The sequence below is a fragment of the Littorina saxatilis genome, linkage group LG3, assembly GCF_037325665.1.
Source record: "Littorina saxatilis isolate snail1 linkage group LG3, US_GU_Lsax_2.0, whole genome shotgun sequence".
Taxonomy (NCBI): domain Eukaryota; kingdom Metazoa; phylum Mollusca; class Gastropoda; order Littorinimorpha; family Littorinidae; genus Littorina; species Littorina saxatilis.
In genome coordinates this window covers 73,957,527-73,971,126 of record NC_090247.1, presented here as the reverse complement: position 1 = coordinate 73,971,126, position 13,600 = coordinate 73,957,527, and the positions used below count along the sequence as shown (strand labels likewise).

Below are 13,600 nucleotides of genomic sequence, written 5' to 3'. Positions count from 1 at the left end.
TGTGTGTGTGTGTGTGTGTGTTGTGTGTGTGTGTGTGTGTGTGTGTGTGCCGTGTGTGTGTGTGTGTGTGTGTGTGTGTGTGTGACGGAGTGATTGAGTTTGTGTTACTGTTTGTCGATTTCTTACGTGAGCCTTGAAGGCTTCGCCTCTTGTTTTTCTTGTTAAGATATCACATCCATTGAAACCTGTAGGCTGGTTGTCGCCCGTTAAAACGCCACCTGGAGGAAGGCAAGTTTTCGCCCTTTGCTATTGGAGGAATTGAAAGCTGCAGGCTAGTTGACTCCATTTAAAACGTCAGCTTTTGTAGGAATAGAAAAATGAGGGCAAGCTGTGTCCCTTTACAGCTTTTAGAGGAATTGATTCCTGCGGGCAAATTGCCCCCCTTTATAACACCAGCTACGGAATAGTTACATGTGGGCAAGTTGTCTCCCTTTAAAACATCAGCTACTGGAGGAATTGAAACCTGCGGGCAAATTGTCTCCCTTTAGAACACCAGCTATTATAGGAATTGATACATGTGGGCAAGTTGTCTCCCTTTACCGGCCCCCGTAGCGCAGTGGTTAGCGCATCGGGCTGCGGGCCGGGAGGTCGTGGGTTCGAATCCCATCAGGGTCATGTGGGTTTTTCGGGCTACGGTCGGCTCCTACCCAGAGTGGAAGTGCTATGGGAAGGCTGGGATCACACAGCCGAGTGTCATTCACTTAACGAATGCGACTTTGAGGGTGCTGAGGTTCTGTATACGGGTGTTTTTCAAAAAAGACTGAAAAATGAGACTAGTGAATGGTTAAAAGTGAATTTATTCCAAACTCTTAACAAATGCGTTGACATTATTCAGCACACCCAGTGCCATGTTAACATAAGATATGTACTCTTAATAAAGAATGGTTTTGCCAAAAAAATAAATAAACACAAAATATTTTGTTGCAGTGGTCAGTCGTGTTACTCTTTCTTTAATTTTTTTTTAGGTTGAAAGAAATGTTGACAGATGACTATTTTGCCTCCAGTATGACAAAAACAATACACTTTTCACTTTCTGAAGAAAAATATATACCTTAAAGTGAAAGAAAGCGATACAAATTAAAGAAATTGTCACTCAAATGAATAAAAATCATTTTTGAAAATTGTCAAACATTGCCAGCAGCTTGAAACTTGTACATTTCTTGCAATTGTATTTTTCTCAAATCAAGTATTATGAGAGCATTGAGCAAAAGATAAACAGACTGAAAAGAATGATATCTTCCTGGAAATTCTGCATTCAGAAGCCTCAGTAACACCAATGACATGTGAGTAACACGACTGAGTAACATGACTGACGTCTCATAACACAACTGACCATCCTTAGCTAACTTTGATTGATGAACTGATTTTAACTTTAAACGTAAAGTTAATTAAATGGAACAAACAATTTGCTTATAGTAAGACATTTTTACTTTATTTCCACCTTTTAAGCCTAACTCCACAATTTGACCCAAAAAAAATGCAAACTTGTCACAACATAAACTGTAATGATAGCGCCGTGAATTTGCACAGGCCTAGCAAAATCGCAATTTTATATGATTCAAGGAAAGAACAAAATCTTATTTATTTTCAGCATTACTACAGAAATGTACTGCAAACATTTTGCACTGTAACATTATTGATTCTAACAGCAAAATTACTGACAGATGGTAACAGCACTGAGACCAAATTGCCTTGGCTGGTTTCGACAAAAGTTACACGTACAAAAACGATCAGCAGTGTTTACTTACTGTTTGACAGAAATACAATTCTTTTCCTCAAACGGCGAAGACAAAGCATAAACAGGATTATCTTTAAAATAACTAAAGCTGCACAGTTTTTTTAAACAGTAACATTACAGGCATGGTAACACCACTGACACCAAATTGCCTTTAGATGTTTCGACAAACAATAAAACGTTCTGAAACAGATCAGCAGTGGAATCCCCAACGTTCTGGCACGAACAGTACAGTGACCTAGCTGGACTCTAGCACATTCAACTACTCAGGAACTTGATTAGGAGTGCAGTCAGCAGTTGGTGAATATGGTAGACCCGGTGTGAAGTGGTTTGGGATCCAGTGCGTCGTGTTCATGTCAACACGTGCAGACGTCCATATATATATATATATATATGTTACAGTTAATCTGTGAAACCAGGGAATACGTGTATTAACTAAACTATTTTAGGTAATACATGAATTAACTGTTTTTTCCGTCAGTTAATTCATGTATTACCTAGTTAATACACGTATTCCCTGGTTTAACAGATTAACTGTAACATATATACCCATGAATGTTTTTTGCTTTATTATCTTCATCACTTCCGCTTCCTATATTCGTTTTACGGTGTTCTCGTCCAGGGACATTCCAGGAAGGTATTCGTCAGAATACATTGCAAAGCTCTTGATGATGTGTCCTCTGCGTTATTTGCTGGTCTCGAAGCATTTCCTCAGGTTTTCTTCTTTCAAGTAGTATTCAGAATAGTTAGTTAGTTAGTTGTTGCTTTTTGGGTCCAGCGGACCATATCGGCCAAATCAGGACCCCACAAGTTTAACATTACAAATATTTAAAATAAACCAATGTTACTAAACAAAATTAGGAACGTCACCCGAAGGTAACATAACAGCAATATTGAAACCCTACATGTCAAGGACTCCTTTAAAAATCCAAAGAGAGCTGCAGAGCTGACCTTTGTAAAAATATGTTTCAAGCTAGAAGTGTCAAAATACTTCACTCGTAGATCATACAGATCAGCGCACTCCGTGAGAAAATGGCTCACAGAAAAACTATTATCACAGGCGTGGCACCATGGTGCCTTTTCTCTTTTAAGCAGATGGACATGCGTTGTATAAGTGTGACCAGTGTGTGTAGCCTAGCCAGAACACTTTCGTCTTTTCTACTTGCAGCCAACAAAGGAAAGGGCTTTGATAGCTCAGGGTGTATCTTATACAGTTTATTTTCCTTGCAGGTGGACCAACGGTCTTGCCAGAGTTTTAAACTGTAAAAAAGGGTCTTCCGACGAAGGTCGGTGAAAAAAACAAATTGCTCAGGAAGAGGTGGAACCGCCATCTCCGGAGCATCCTTTGCTGCCTTGTCAGCAGCTTCGTTGCCTTGTATGCCCATATGACTGGGCGCCCACATAAAATTTATAATAGTATTCAGAATGACACGCGTGTTCATGGACAATGCGGGCTCTAAGTTCTGCTGGTCGCTGATCATGGCCAAAAGCGTAGACACTGCCACATGCTCGTAGACAATCACCATCTGCTCTCACAACAACAGGATACGTTTGTGCATTGGGTATTTCCGCAGCAGAAAGAGCCATGACATAAGATTACCTGAAAAACAGTAATATTTGATAATCATAACAGAGTTGTCTTTTTATAAGAAATGATCCCGTAAAAAGTCTTGCATTCTCTCTCTGGCACACCCCTACACACCAACCCCAACCCCCTCCTCTTTCACTCTCTCTCTGCCTCCCCACAGGGACACACGTATAATCAACAATTATACACGCAAAAGAAGTATGTGGCAGGCAGAAGAATGAAAATAAAACCAGGAAAGAATCTAAGATCAGTCGTGTTACCTCTTCGTCAGTAGTGTTACCAGGCTAAAGGTAACACGACTGAAAGTAACACGACTGATAGAATTCATTTGAGAAAATAATGATCACTCCCCAGGCCATGCATTCTGAACAAACATGTGTTCCAGTAGTTTTGATCCTTACATGAAACAATAAAAAAGTAACAGAAGAATGTAAATTCCTTCAGATCGCTAGAGACACACAGTAACACAACTGATTCGTTAAAAAAAACATCTTACCTTTCTACACTTGTCGGGTCCACCATACACAAGCGATCAAACTCGCTTAGCTGTTCCCGCTGCAGGAAGCTGCTGAAGGATGGGGGATAACTACAAGCCCAAAATGGTTTCAAAAAACTGGAGTACTCATTGTTTAGGTCTGTTTAACTGTTCTGGTAACACCACTGACAAAAAAGTGAGAGACACTCATTTTTGAGAGTTTAAGTCCACATTCAGAGTCTGGGTCAACCTTACAATCAAAATCTGTTGCAATAATCCAAATGTGCTCCCGTAAGCAATTTTTTGGATATTTTTTTAATGGTCTACAATTTTTTTTCTTCTTTGTAGAGGTGGTGGAAGTTTTGAGTGCCTTCAAAAAGACAGGCATTTTTAGATACCCCTACATGTTTAAACCATGCAAAACTAACTTTCAAGTGTCAAGAATGTACTTTAATGAATGTTCATGTTGTTGTCTATTCATTTTTGTACAAACAAATATGAATTATAGTAAGATAGATAGCACATGTTTCTTTCTGAATTAATTTAAAAATCAAAGACACGTTTTTCGTACATTTTTGAAAAACACCCATACCTGACCAACACCGCAGGTGCGGCAGTTCTCGGGCCTGGTTGACGCCAGGATATATTATGACAGTAAGCGTAGAGTGCTGCCCTGTCACGTAGTCTCAAAAACCAAATTGGAAATCCAAAGCATCATCATAATCATCCTCATCTCATTAATCATCCAAAATATAAATTGTCTTTGCTCTTGTGGCCCTTCATGCCCGGAGCTCTCATGGTGACCTTGGTCTCAGTGTTCCTGTTCGATCCTTCCCTGAATAGTAGTTCTGCTGTCAGTCTTCAACGTGTGACGTTCTGGGGGGTCGACGGAGAGACGTGGTGGCGGTCTGCTCTCTGCTCTCTGGAGGGGACGCTCGCTCAGTCTGGCTCCGCGACTTAAAGTCAATGTCGTTTGTAGGGGCTGCGTCCTTTAGCTCGAGACAGACCCACTACTGAACACCGTCGAAGTGACTCAGCAGAAGTGCAGTGTCATCTTCCGAGGGTAGCCTACCGCAGCGACCCGACATCCCCCCCCTGGAGCGTCTGTAAAATCGACAAGTCTGGCAGCGGAACGAAATTCAGAGGTGGTTGGAGCAGTGATTGCAGGGAGTGCAGGAACGGAGCGGTGTGAGAGCACAATGGGACAAAGGAACAGGTGTAAAGAAAAGGAAAAAAAAAGTTGTCTACCTATAAAACTAGCTATTGGATGAATTGAAACCTGCTGGCAAATTGTCTCCCTTTATAACACCAGCTATTACAAGAAATTGATATTGCTGGCAAGTTGTCTCCCTTTAAAACACCAAATTGTTTCCCTTTTAAACACCAGCTTTTAGAGGAATTGATACCTGTGGGCATGTTGTCTCCCTTTAAAACTTCAGTTATTGGAGGAATTGAAACTTGCGGGGACAAATTGTCTCTCTTTAAAACACCAGGTATTAGAGGAGATTGATACTGCGGGCAAATTGTCTCCCTTTAAGATTTCAGTCAAAAGAGGAATTGATATCTATGGGCAAGTTGTCTTCCTTTAAAACTTAAGCTATTGGAGGAATTGATACCTGTGGGCAAGTTGTCTCCCTTTAAAACTTCAGCTCTTACAGAACTTGAAACGTGCAAGCAAGTTGGCTCCCTTCAAAACAGCTATTAGAGGAAATAATACCTGTGAGCAAGTTGTCTCCCTTTAAAACATCAAATTGTTTCCCTTTTGAACACCAGCTATTAGAGGAATTGGTATCTGTAGGCAAATTGTCTTCCTTTAAATCACCAGGTATTAGAGGAATTGACACCTGTATTCCAACCCTGTAACATGCCAGCATTTTTAGGACTTGAAAACTGTGGGCCAATTGCTATTTCCGGTCAAATTGAGCATTTTGTCAACCTGAGACTTGCATGCAAGTTGTCTCCCTATAAAGTGCCAGCAATTTGAGGATTTGAAATCTGCTGGCAAGTTCTTTCTTTTTACAACAGCACTTGATCCAGAAAGACATGCTAAGGCCTAGAGATGTTTCTGCAAAAGGAAGAGGAAGTCAGCTCCTTCAATGAAAGCTCATGTGTGAAGTGTGCAGTGTGAATTGTGCAGTGTGCAGTGTGCAGTGTGAAGTGTGCAGTGTGAAGTGTGCAGTGTGCAGTGTGCAGTGTGAAGTGTGCAGTGTGTTGTAGTATTTGACATATTCATAGTTAATGTGTGTTGTATGCTTTGTGGTGACAGAAGGCGAGGAGGACGAGGACAACGACGACAAAGAAGAGGAAGACCCAGAGAAACAGATGGGAGACGTGGATGGCCCGGACTCTGACAAACTGGACGATCAGATGTGGGGCAGTGATGGGGAAGATGAAGCAGACGATAAGGTAAGACCTCCAAAAACCTTAAAAAAAATCAGGTCTTACAAAGGAATGAGTCTTAAAACAAAAAAATGATGTTTTTCCTTCCTTTTTACATTTAGTCAAGTTTTGACTAAATGTTTTAACGTAGAGGGGGCAATTTTAGCGATGGTTTTTTACTACCTACTCTCTCATTTCTTGCATGCATGTGATTTTTTCTCCCAATCCTGGAGATGTTTACTATGAACTTAACCTGTTTAATGCTAGGAAATATTGTATACAAAGCATTACTTGTATTTGCCTGAATGGACCACTTACAATGTGCCTTTGATGTATTAATACAGGCAGTGGAAGGGTTAACATGTGCTAAACATGTGTGTTGTGTCTACAGGAGCAGAAGGAGGAGGACGGGCCAGGCTCGGGCCCACAGGGAGAGAAAGAGCTGGCGGCAAAGGAAGACTTACAGAGTGGCGATGACGATGACAAGGACAAGGGTGATGACAAGAAGAATGAGGAGGAGGAAGAGGTGGACAACAACGAAGACCCCGTGCCTCAAGATGTGCAAGACTTTGATGAGGTACGCTTGTGTATGATGGCCCTTTGTGGTCGGCTGGGCGTTAAGCAAACAAACAAAGAAACAAACAAACGCTTGTGTATGATTGACGACGTTCAGAAATAACTCAGGTTTTTATGGGTTTTGGAAGAGTTGCTTTCCCTTGTTTCCATAGAAACACTGACGCAACCCTACCTATGCAACTTGCCTCAGTGTTTCAGTGGAAAAGCAAGGAAGTTACAGTTTACATCTGTTTCGACGCTAGGATCTTGTTCAGGTAATAATCACCTTGACTGTTCCCCCTGGTCGTTTTGTATGATCTGTCTTTTCGTAAGTGTGTACCTATTTCCAATCGTTGACTCTAGTTTGTGGTGCTTTGTGTTCCAGTCTGAGTATGACGACAACAGGGAAGTTAACACCAGTTAATCAGGTCTGTTTGAAATGATTTTTTAGTATGATCGTTGACTCCATATTGTGGTGTGATGTGTTTCAGTCAGAGTATGACGACAACAGGGTTGACCCACACCACGGGGAAGAGGAGAAGCCAGAGGAGCCAGAAAACGTGGACCTGCCCGAGGACCTCAACCTGGATCTGGATGAAGAGGGAGAGGAGGAGGATACAGGAGGTAAAGTTGTGCACTTTTATTGCAAAAGGAACAAAAACGCCCAGAAAATCATGTGATAAACAAAGGGAAGAAAGCGCTGTGAATGCGTATGACATGTGCAACATAAAGTAAGTGAGAGGAGTCATGCAGAACCAGTCTGGCATTGAAATGAGCAAGCAACTTTCTTATTTCTCTTTGTTTCTCACATCTTAGAATAGCGCTCTGTCTCATAGAATCGCTCTGTCTCATAGAATAGCGCTCTGTCTCATAGAATAGCGCTCTGTCTCATAGAATAGCGCTCTGTCTCATAGAATAGCGCTCTGTCTCATAGAATCGCTCTGTCTCATAGAATAGCGCTCTGTCTCATAGAATCGCTCTGTCTCATAGAATAGCGCTCTGTCTCATAGAATCGCTCTGTCTCATAGAATAGCGCTCTGTCTCATAGAATCGCTCTGTCTCATAGAATAGCGCTCTGTCTCATACGTATTAAAATGACCCAGAAAATAAGCTAGGAAAATGAAACCAAGTTGTAGTACAAGGTTGTTCAAAATTAAACAGATGATGTAATCAGGTTTTTAAGCAGGAGGGGGGGCTGTAGATTTTCAGCATGACAGATAATAATCAGTACCTCCTTTGTGTAATTGTGTCTCAGGTGAACGTCCACCAGGTGAAGGGGAAGAAGAGAACACGGAGGTACCTGACATCACAGAGGAGGGGCCAGAGAAGGAAGGAGAGGAACACAACGATGAAGAAGAGGCAAAAGATGAAAACAAAGAGCAAAAGGACGATGAAAAGAAAGATGAAAACGAGACGGGCGAACAGGAGAATGAGGACCAAGAGATGAAAATGGTGAGAATTTGATGTTGCGTCAGCATAATTATGCACCCACTCTACCTAAATTCCTATTGCTCTCACCCTTTCCCTCTTTGACAGGTGAGACGCAGTAGTCTCCCTTGCACTGCAGCTGCTCTGGATTGACGGAGTTGTCTCCCTGCCTTGAGCTTGAGCTATTGACATTAGCTCTAGGTTTCTGGTTCGTCAGTAGAAAACACACCGGTGATATGTGGAGAGCTGTTTGTGATAGGGTCGGGCTGCAATGTAAAGTCTGTGGTGGCTAGACGTCTACTTCACCAGCGACTAGCCTTGAAAAAACAGAGGCAGTATGATGCTTAGCATGTTGTGTGTGTGTGCGTGCATGCATGCGTGTGTGTCCTGTGAGTTTCTGTTTAGGAATTTTCTGATGCTTTTTGGTGCAATTCCTAATTCTGAGTTAGTGTGTGTTTGAGTGCTTTTTAGTGTAAGTGTGATGTATTTTATGTCTGAAAACACTGCGAGGCAATTTTTCTTGTTTTTATAAGGACAGTAATAATCTTGAGTCTTGTCTGTGTGTTGGTAACAGGACGGTGTGGAGGATGAACAAGACGATAAGGGAGGAGAGAAGAAGGAAGCAGCGGGACAGGAGGAACACGATGACCAGGAACAAGAGGGAGCTGAGGACAAGGGGTTCAAACCTCAGGTATGCTTTGCTTTCAACATCAATGTTCGTGTGTGTGTGTGTGCATGTAGGTGTGTAGTAAGGGTGTGTGTCAAGTTGTGTTTGTGTGTACACAACACTGTGTTTCTCCTTATGAAGCGCTATAACACACAAACAGTTATCAAGAAAGCAGAGTTTCACAAGAGGGGAAAGTACGTCTTATATTGGGGTCTTAAATTTGGTGTTGCACAGTATTTGCAGCTAGTTGTGGTGACTGTTGCAGGATGACCCGGCGGCATCAGAAGAGAAGGAGGAGATGGAGGAGGCGGAAAACCGGGGCAAGTCCAGTCACGATGATGCTGGCGCCGTTCAGAACGAGGACGCTCAGGATGAAGCTGCTGGGGAAAATAACAACCAGGAAGAGGTAGGTCTGATAAACAAGGAGATATGTTCCGAATAACTCTCTCTTGCTCTGTTGCACATGTCATATGCATTTGGAACTCATTCTTGATTCTTTTCGTTTCCTTGTCAAGGATGACGAAGGGATTAAGGGAAGGATTTGTTGTGTCCTGTTTTTATTTCTTTGTCAGGGATGACAAAGGGATTAAGTGAATGATTTGTTGTGTGCAATGACAGACGGAGGGAGCGGGAACGGCCGGTACAGACCAGCAGGACGGCCATGAAGGGATTAAGTGAATGATTTGTTGTGTGCAATGACAGACGGAGGGAGCGGGAACGGCCGGTACAGACCAGCAGGACGGCCATGAAGGGATTAAGTGAATGATTTGTTGTGTGCAATGACAGACGGAGGGAGCGGGAACGGCCGGTACAGACCAGCAGGACGGCCATGAAGGGATTAAGTGAATGATTTGTTGTGTGCAATGACAGACGGAGGGAGCGGGAACGGCCGGTACAGACCAGCAGGACGGCCATGAAGGGATTAAGTGAATGATTTGTTGTGTGCAATGACAGACGGAGGGAGCGGGAACGGCCGGTACAGACCAGCAGGACGGCCATGAAGGGATTAAGTGAATGATTTGTTGTGTGCAATGACAGACGGAGGGAGCGGGAACGGCCAGTACAGACCAGCAGGACGGCCATGAGGGGACCACCTCTGCCCAGGTCACCGAGGGAACCGCACCCCACCACAGGAAGCAGGTAAGTTTACACACACACACACACACACACACACACACACACACACACACACACACACACACACATGCACGCATGCACACTGAAATGCATTTTATTTTGCTTTAAGTTTGGGTTTTGATCTGAGGATCTTTCGTGTTTAAATTCATAGGCAGGTTGGTTTGAATGAAAATGCTTCATGAAAATGAGTTTGCTAAATGAGCGGAAACACCACTTAATTTTGTCTGCTTCTCACTGGATGCCGAAGCATTGATTCAGTACAAGTATTTATTGTTGATATAAACTGAACACCTGCAAAAAAACAGTATGTGCTTTTGACTGTTGTAAAGACTTGATCTGTACAGCAGTCCCTCTCATGAACGGACACCCTTGGGCCCTAGCAAAACTGTCCGTACATTGCAGGTGTCCGGTCACGGGAGGGGTGACCACACCACCCCCTCCCCCGGGCCATACACTCGACTCGCACAGACACACAAACAACAGGATTGAGTCTATGCTAATCACTTCTTGTGGCTACTAAACAATAACAATAAACTCCTAATAGTTCTTTAAACGTTTTGTAAAAAGGATTTGTTTGAAAAGTGTTGAAAAGAAGAGATAAAATAAATCCTCAAGGCAGTGAACACACTCACCATGCGCTGACATACGAAAGCAGCCACACAAACACAGCACAGAGGAGCGTGTGCAGATGCTTTGCAAGAATAAGCTTGAAAACCAGTTTGAATAAAGAGCAGCAGATAGAGCTGCATGTCATAATCATGTAATTTATTTTTTTCTTGTCTGGCTCTATTGACTGCATGCCGATCATGTGGCATGGCAGTGACTTTTCACTCTTCAGTCGGAAATACACTGTACATAACACAGCTCCCACTCTCCCTCACTAATGCCTGCTTGGAAATTTTGTGGAAGAGTACACCTCTCTATTTCTCTACAATGCTCTTCCTGCTGACATGCAATGACACCGGACACCCCACAGAGTTTAGCCAGCTAACCCTCCACCCCCCACCCACCCCCACTTCCTCTCTCTCACTCCCTCCCTCCAGCCATGTACTGTTGGGGGCTGTGGCCAGAGAGGTGTCAGCTAATTGAGGCCAGCTGCACTGTTCACTCAGAGCAAAACCAGTTGACTGTGTCGTAACTTTTGACAAGGCAAGACAACTGAAGGGTTCATAGATTAGGCAACCGACTCACTGGTCAAGGCTGAGGGGAAACAAGAGTATCTTGTCAATGAAAGAGGTTACACACAGATCAACACACGATGCTGAGAACTGTGGCCGGTTTTTCACTCACTTTCGCTGAGGACCTTCATCGACTGTGGTTTCTGTTGTTTACGTCAAACAGACAAGAATAAAGAGCTCAGTGCAGTTTCATGTTGGCATCTTCGCATGTACTCTTCACTCCTGACCAAAACTACCCCACCTCCTGATGGGTACACGTGCACTCAAGTTATCAGTGACTGTCATCACGCCATTGCGGCTGTGATCTTCGTACCAAGAGCCGGACTGCTCTGTTATCGATTTTGTTGTGGTGAAAATTTGACGATGGTCTGTCCCTACATTGGAGGTATGACCTGCTGTTGGGACCGAAAATGAGTGTCCGCGTCCACGTTTTGCAGGTGTCCGTTTAAGGGGGGGCAAATATAGAAGGAAAACACTCCGTGCCGAGCAAATGTGTCCGTACATGTCAGGTGTCCGCTCATGCCGGGGGCCGTACATTGCAGGGACTGCTGTAGTAGGACATTTTTTTTTCTAAAGCATTTGCTTGCGTCTTTCAGCCTGATGTGAGAACATCAGTACGCTACCTACAAGATTGTTCAGTGTTGCTGTATCCTTGCAGTGTTTGCACAGATTTTAAGGTGCATTACTTTTAACAAGAATATTTGATGGCAGATGCAATGTAGATAACTTTTAACGAGAATATTCCATGGCATGTGCAGACACAGAGACGTCCAGGCCAGTCTCAGGCAGACCGGTCGTTGGGAACAACGGAGGAGAAATTCAAACGCCTGAAAACAACGGATCGTTCCTCTCAAAGACCTCAGGTACGTCCGCTTTCTTTCCAGCTTCCTGTATGACCGTATATTATGTGAAAACCCACAGTGGAAGCATATGTTCGCTTGAGAAGAGTGTTCAGTTATCTGAATGGGCCAAAGTCGGTGAAGCCGCCTTTACTTTCACAGTGAAGTGGGCCAAGTTGATAGATGCTAAGCTAGAGGCACATCTCATGTTGTACCTTCGAGCATTATTGTAGTTCTTCTTTTTTGTGTGGCTTTAAGCTGCTGTGAAATATTAGCTGGATTGATTGCAGTGTTGGGTTATTGGGGAGAGGCACTTCTTGCGCTACTCAGGACACAACGCTGCCAAAGTAACTGAGCTTTGATCGCCCTCGGTCTGTGGTGGCTTGTTGGGCTTTGCACGGTTCATACACATAGCAATGCATATACAGTAGGAACCCCCCTTGTAAACCCCCCCCAGTTCAAGACTCCCTCCCTTTGAACACCCTATTTTGTCAGTTTTTCTGTTCAGAGCCCTTGTAAACTTGCTCCCATTTTGAAACTCCTTTTTAAGACCTGATTTTTTCAGATTTGTGGAGGTCTCAAAAGGGGGGATGCACATTCTCAGCTAGAGGGATGTGATCGGATTTAGTACACAGCAATACTGTAGTTCTTGTTTTTTGGGCTTTATTTTAGCTGCTGTTAAAAATGAGCTGGATTGATTGCAGTGTTGGGTTATTGAGGAGAGGCACTTCTTGCGCTACTCAGGACACAACGCTGCTAAAGTAACTGAGCTTTGATCGCCCTCCGTCTGTAGTGGCTTGTTGGGCTTTGCACGGTTCATACACATAGACGTTAAATGCACTGAGGGGAATATTCATTCTCCCCATAGCAACAGCTACAAGACAAAACCAATAGATCTAGTGTCCATGTGGACTGCATACCATTAACAGCATGTGTCTTGCACTTTCTCTCAACATTCAAAATGCCTGTGATTTGTGACAGGAACAATCATGACTTAACTCACCAGATTTCCAGAAGAAAATTAATACATCAGTGTGTTTGTCCATTTTAATTTCAATTAAACACTTCATCCTCAAAACAAAACAATAAACAAAGCTTCACAGCTCAGGGAATCCAAGAATGGAAGAAAGTGATGCTGTACAATTTTGTTTCTGCATTGTTTTTAAATGATAAATTCAGCATGTCTCAATTTCTACCTTAGCCTGACAAACCATCCAGGGAGGAAGACGAGGCGGAGATGTACGAACACATCGCGGACGACACATCTCACGCTGACGCCCAGACCCTGGACGTGGCAACAGACGAACAACAGCAGCAGCAGAGTGTTGTGGGCAAACCCGAAGAAGACGCTGACGAAATGGACGAAGATGATGACGTCAAGATGCAGGACGACAAGGAAGAGGTCAGGATTAATTTCTTTTTCATTTTATTTACTTTATTATCCCATTGCTCAGTCGCTTCCTCCCAGTGGAAAGCTAGCAGCAACAAGAGTCACGCTTCCTCCCAGTGGAAAGCTAGTGGAGACCTACGGCGGACGTGCGGAATCGTGCAGAACAGGACGTGAAGAGTTAATAGGATATTGGGTTTTTTGTTTTTTGTTGCTTTAGCTCAATGACTTT

The 13,600-nt window shown here is 43.4% G+C and overlaps 1 protein-coding gene across 2 annotated transcripts in view; it reads left to right on the top strand.

Moving 5' to 3' along the window:
* The window catches only part of LOC138963233 (midasin-like), a 221,192-nt gene that overhangs the window by 195,037 nt on the left and 12,555 nt on the right, over positions 1 to 13,600 (top strand). Inside the window, exons 73-81 of one of the 2 annotated variants that reach the window (XM_070335290.1) lie at positions 6,065 to 6,204; positions 6,569 to 6,754; positions 7,224 to 7,356; positions 7,988 to 8,184; positions 8,735 to 8,851; positions 9,093 to 9,233; positions 9,866 to 9,967; positions 11,901 to 12,005; positions 13,183 to 13,383. In XM_070335290.1, coding sequence (XP_070191391.1) covers positions 6,065 to 6,204; positions 6,569 to 6,754; positions 7,224 to 7,356; positions 7,988 to 8,184; positions 8,735 to 8,851; positions 9,093 to 9,233; positions 9,866 to 9,967; positions 11,901 to 12,005; positions 13,183 to 13,383 — 1,322 coding nt within the window. Of the gene's footprint in view, positions 1 to 6,064; positions 6,205 to 6,568; positions 6,755 to 7,223; positions 7,357 to 7,987; positions 8,185 to 8,734; positions 8,852 to 9,092; positions 9,234 to 9,445; positions 9,782 to 9,865; positions 9,968 to 11,900; positions 12,006 to 13,182; positions 13,384 to 13,600 lie in introns of those variants that run through there. The other variant, XM_070335291.1, reaches the window with a different exon arrangement.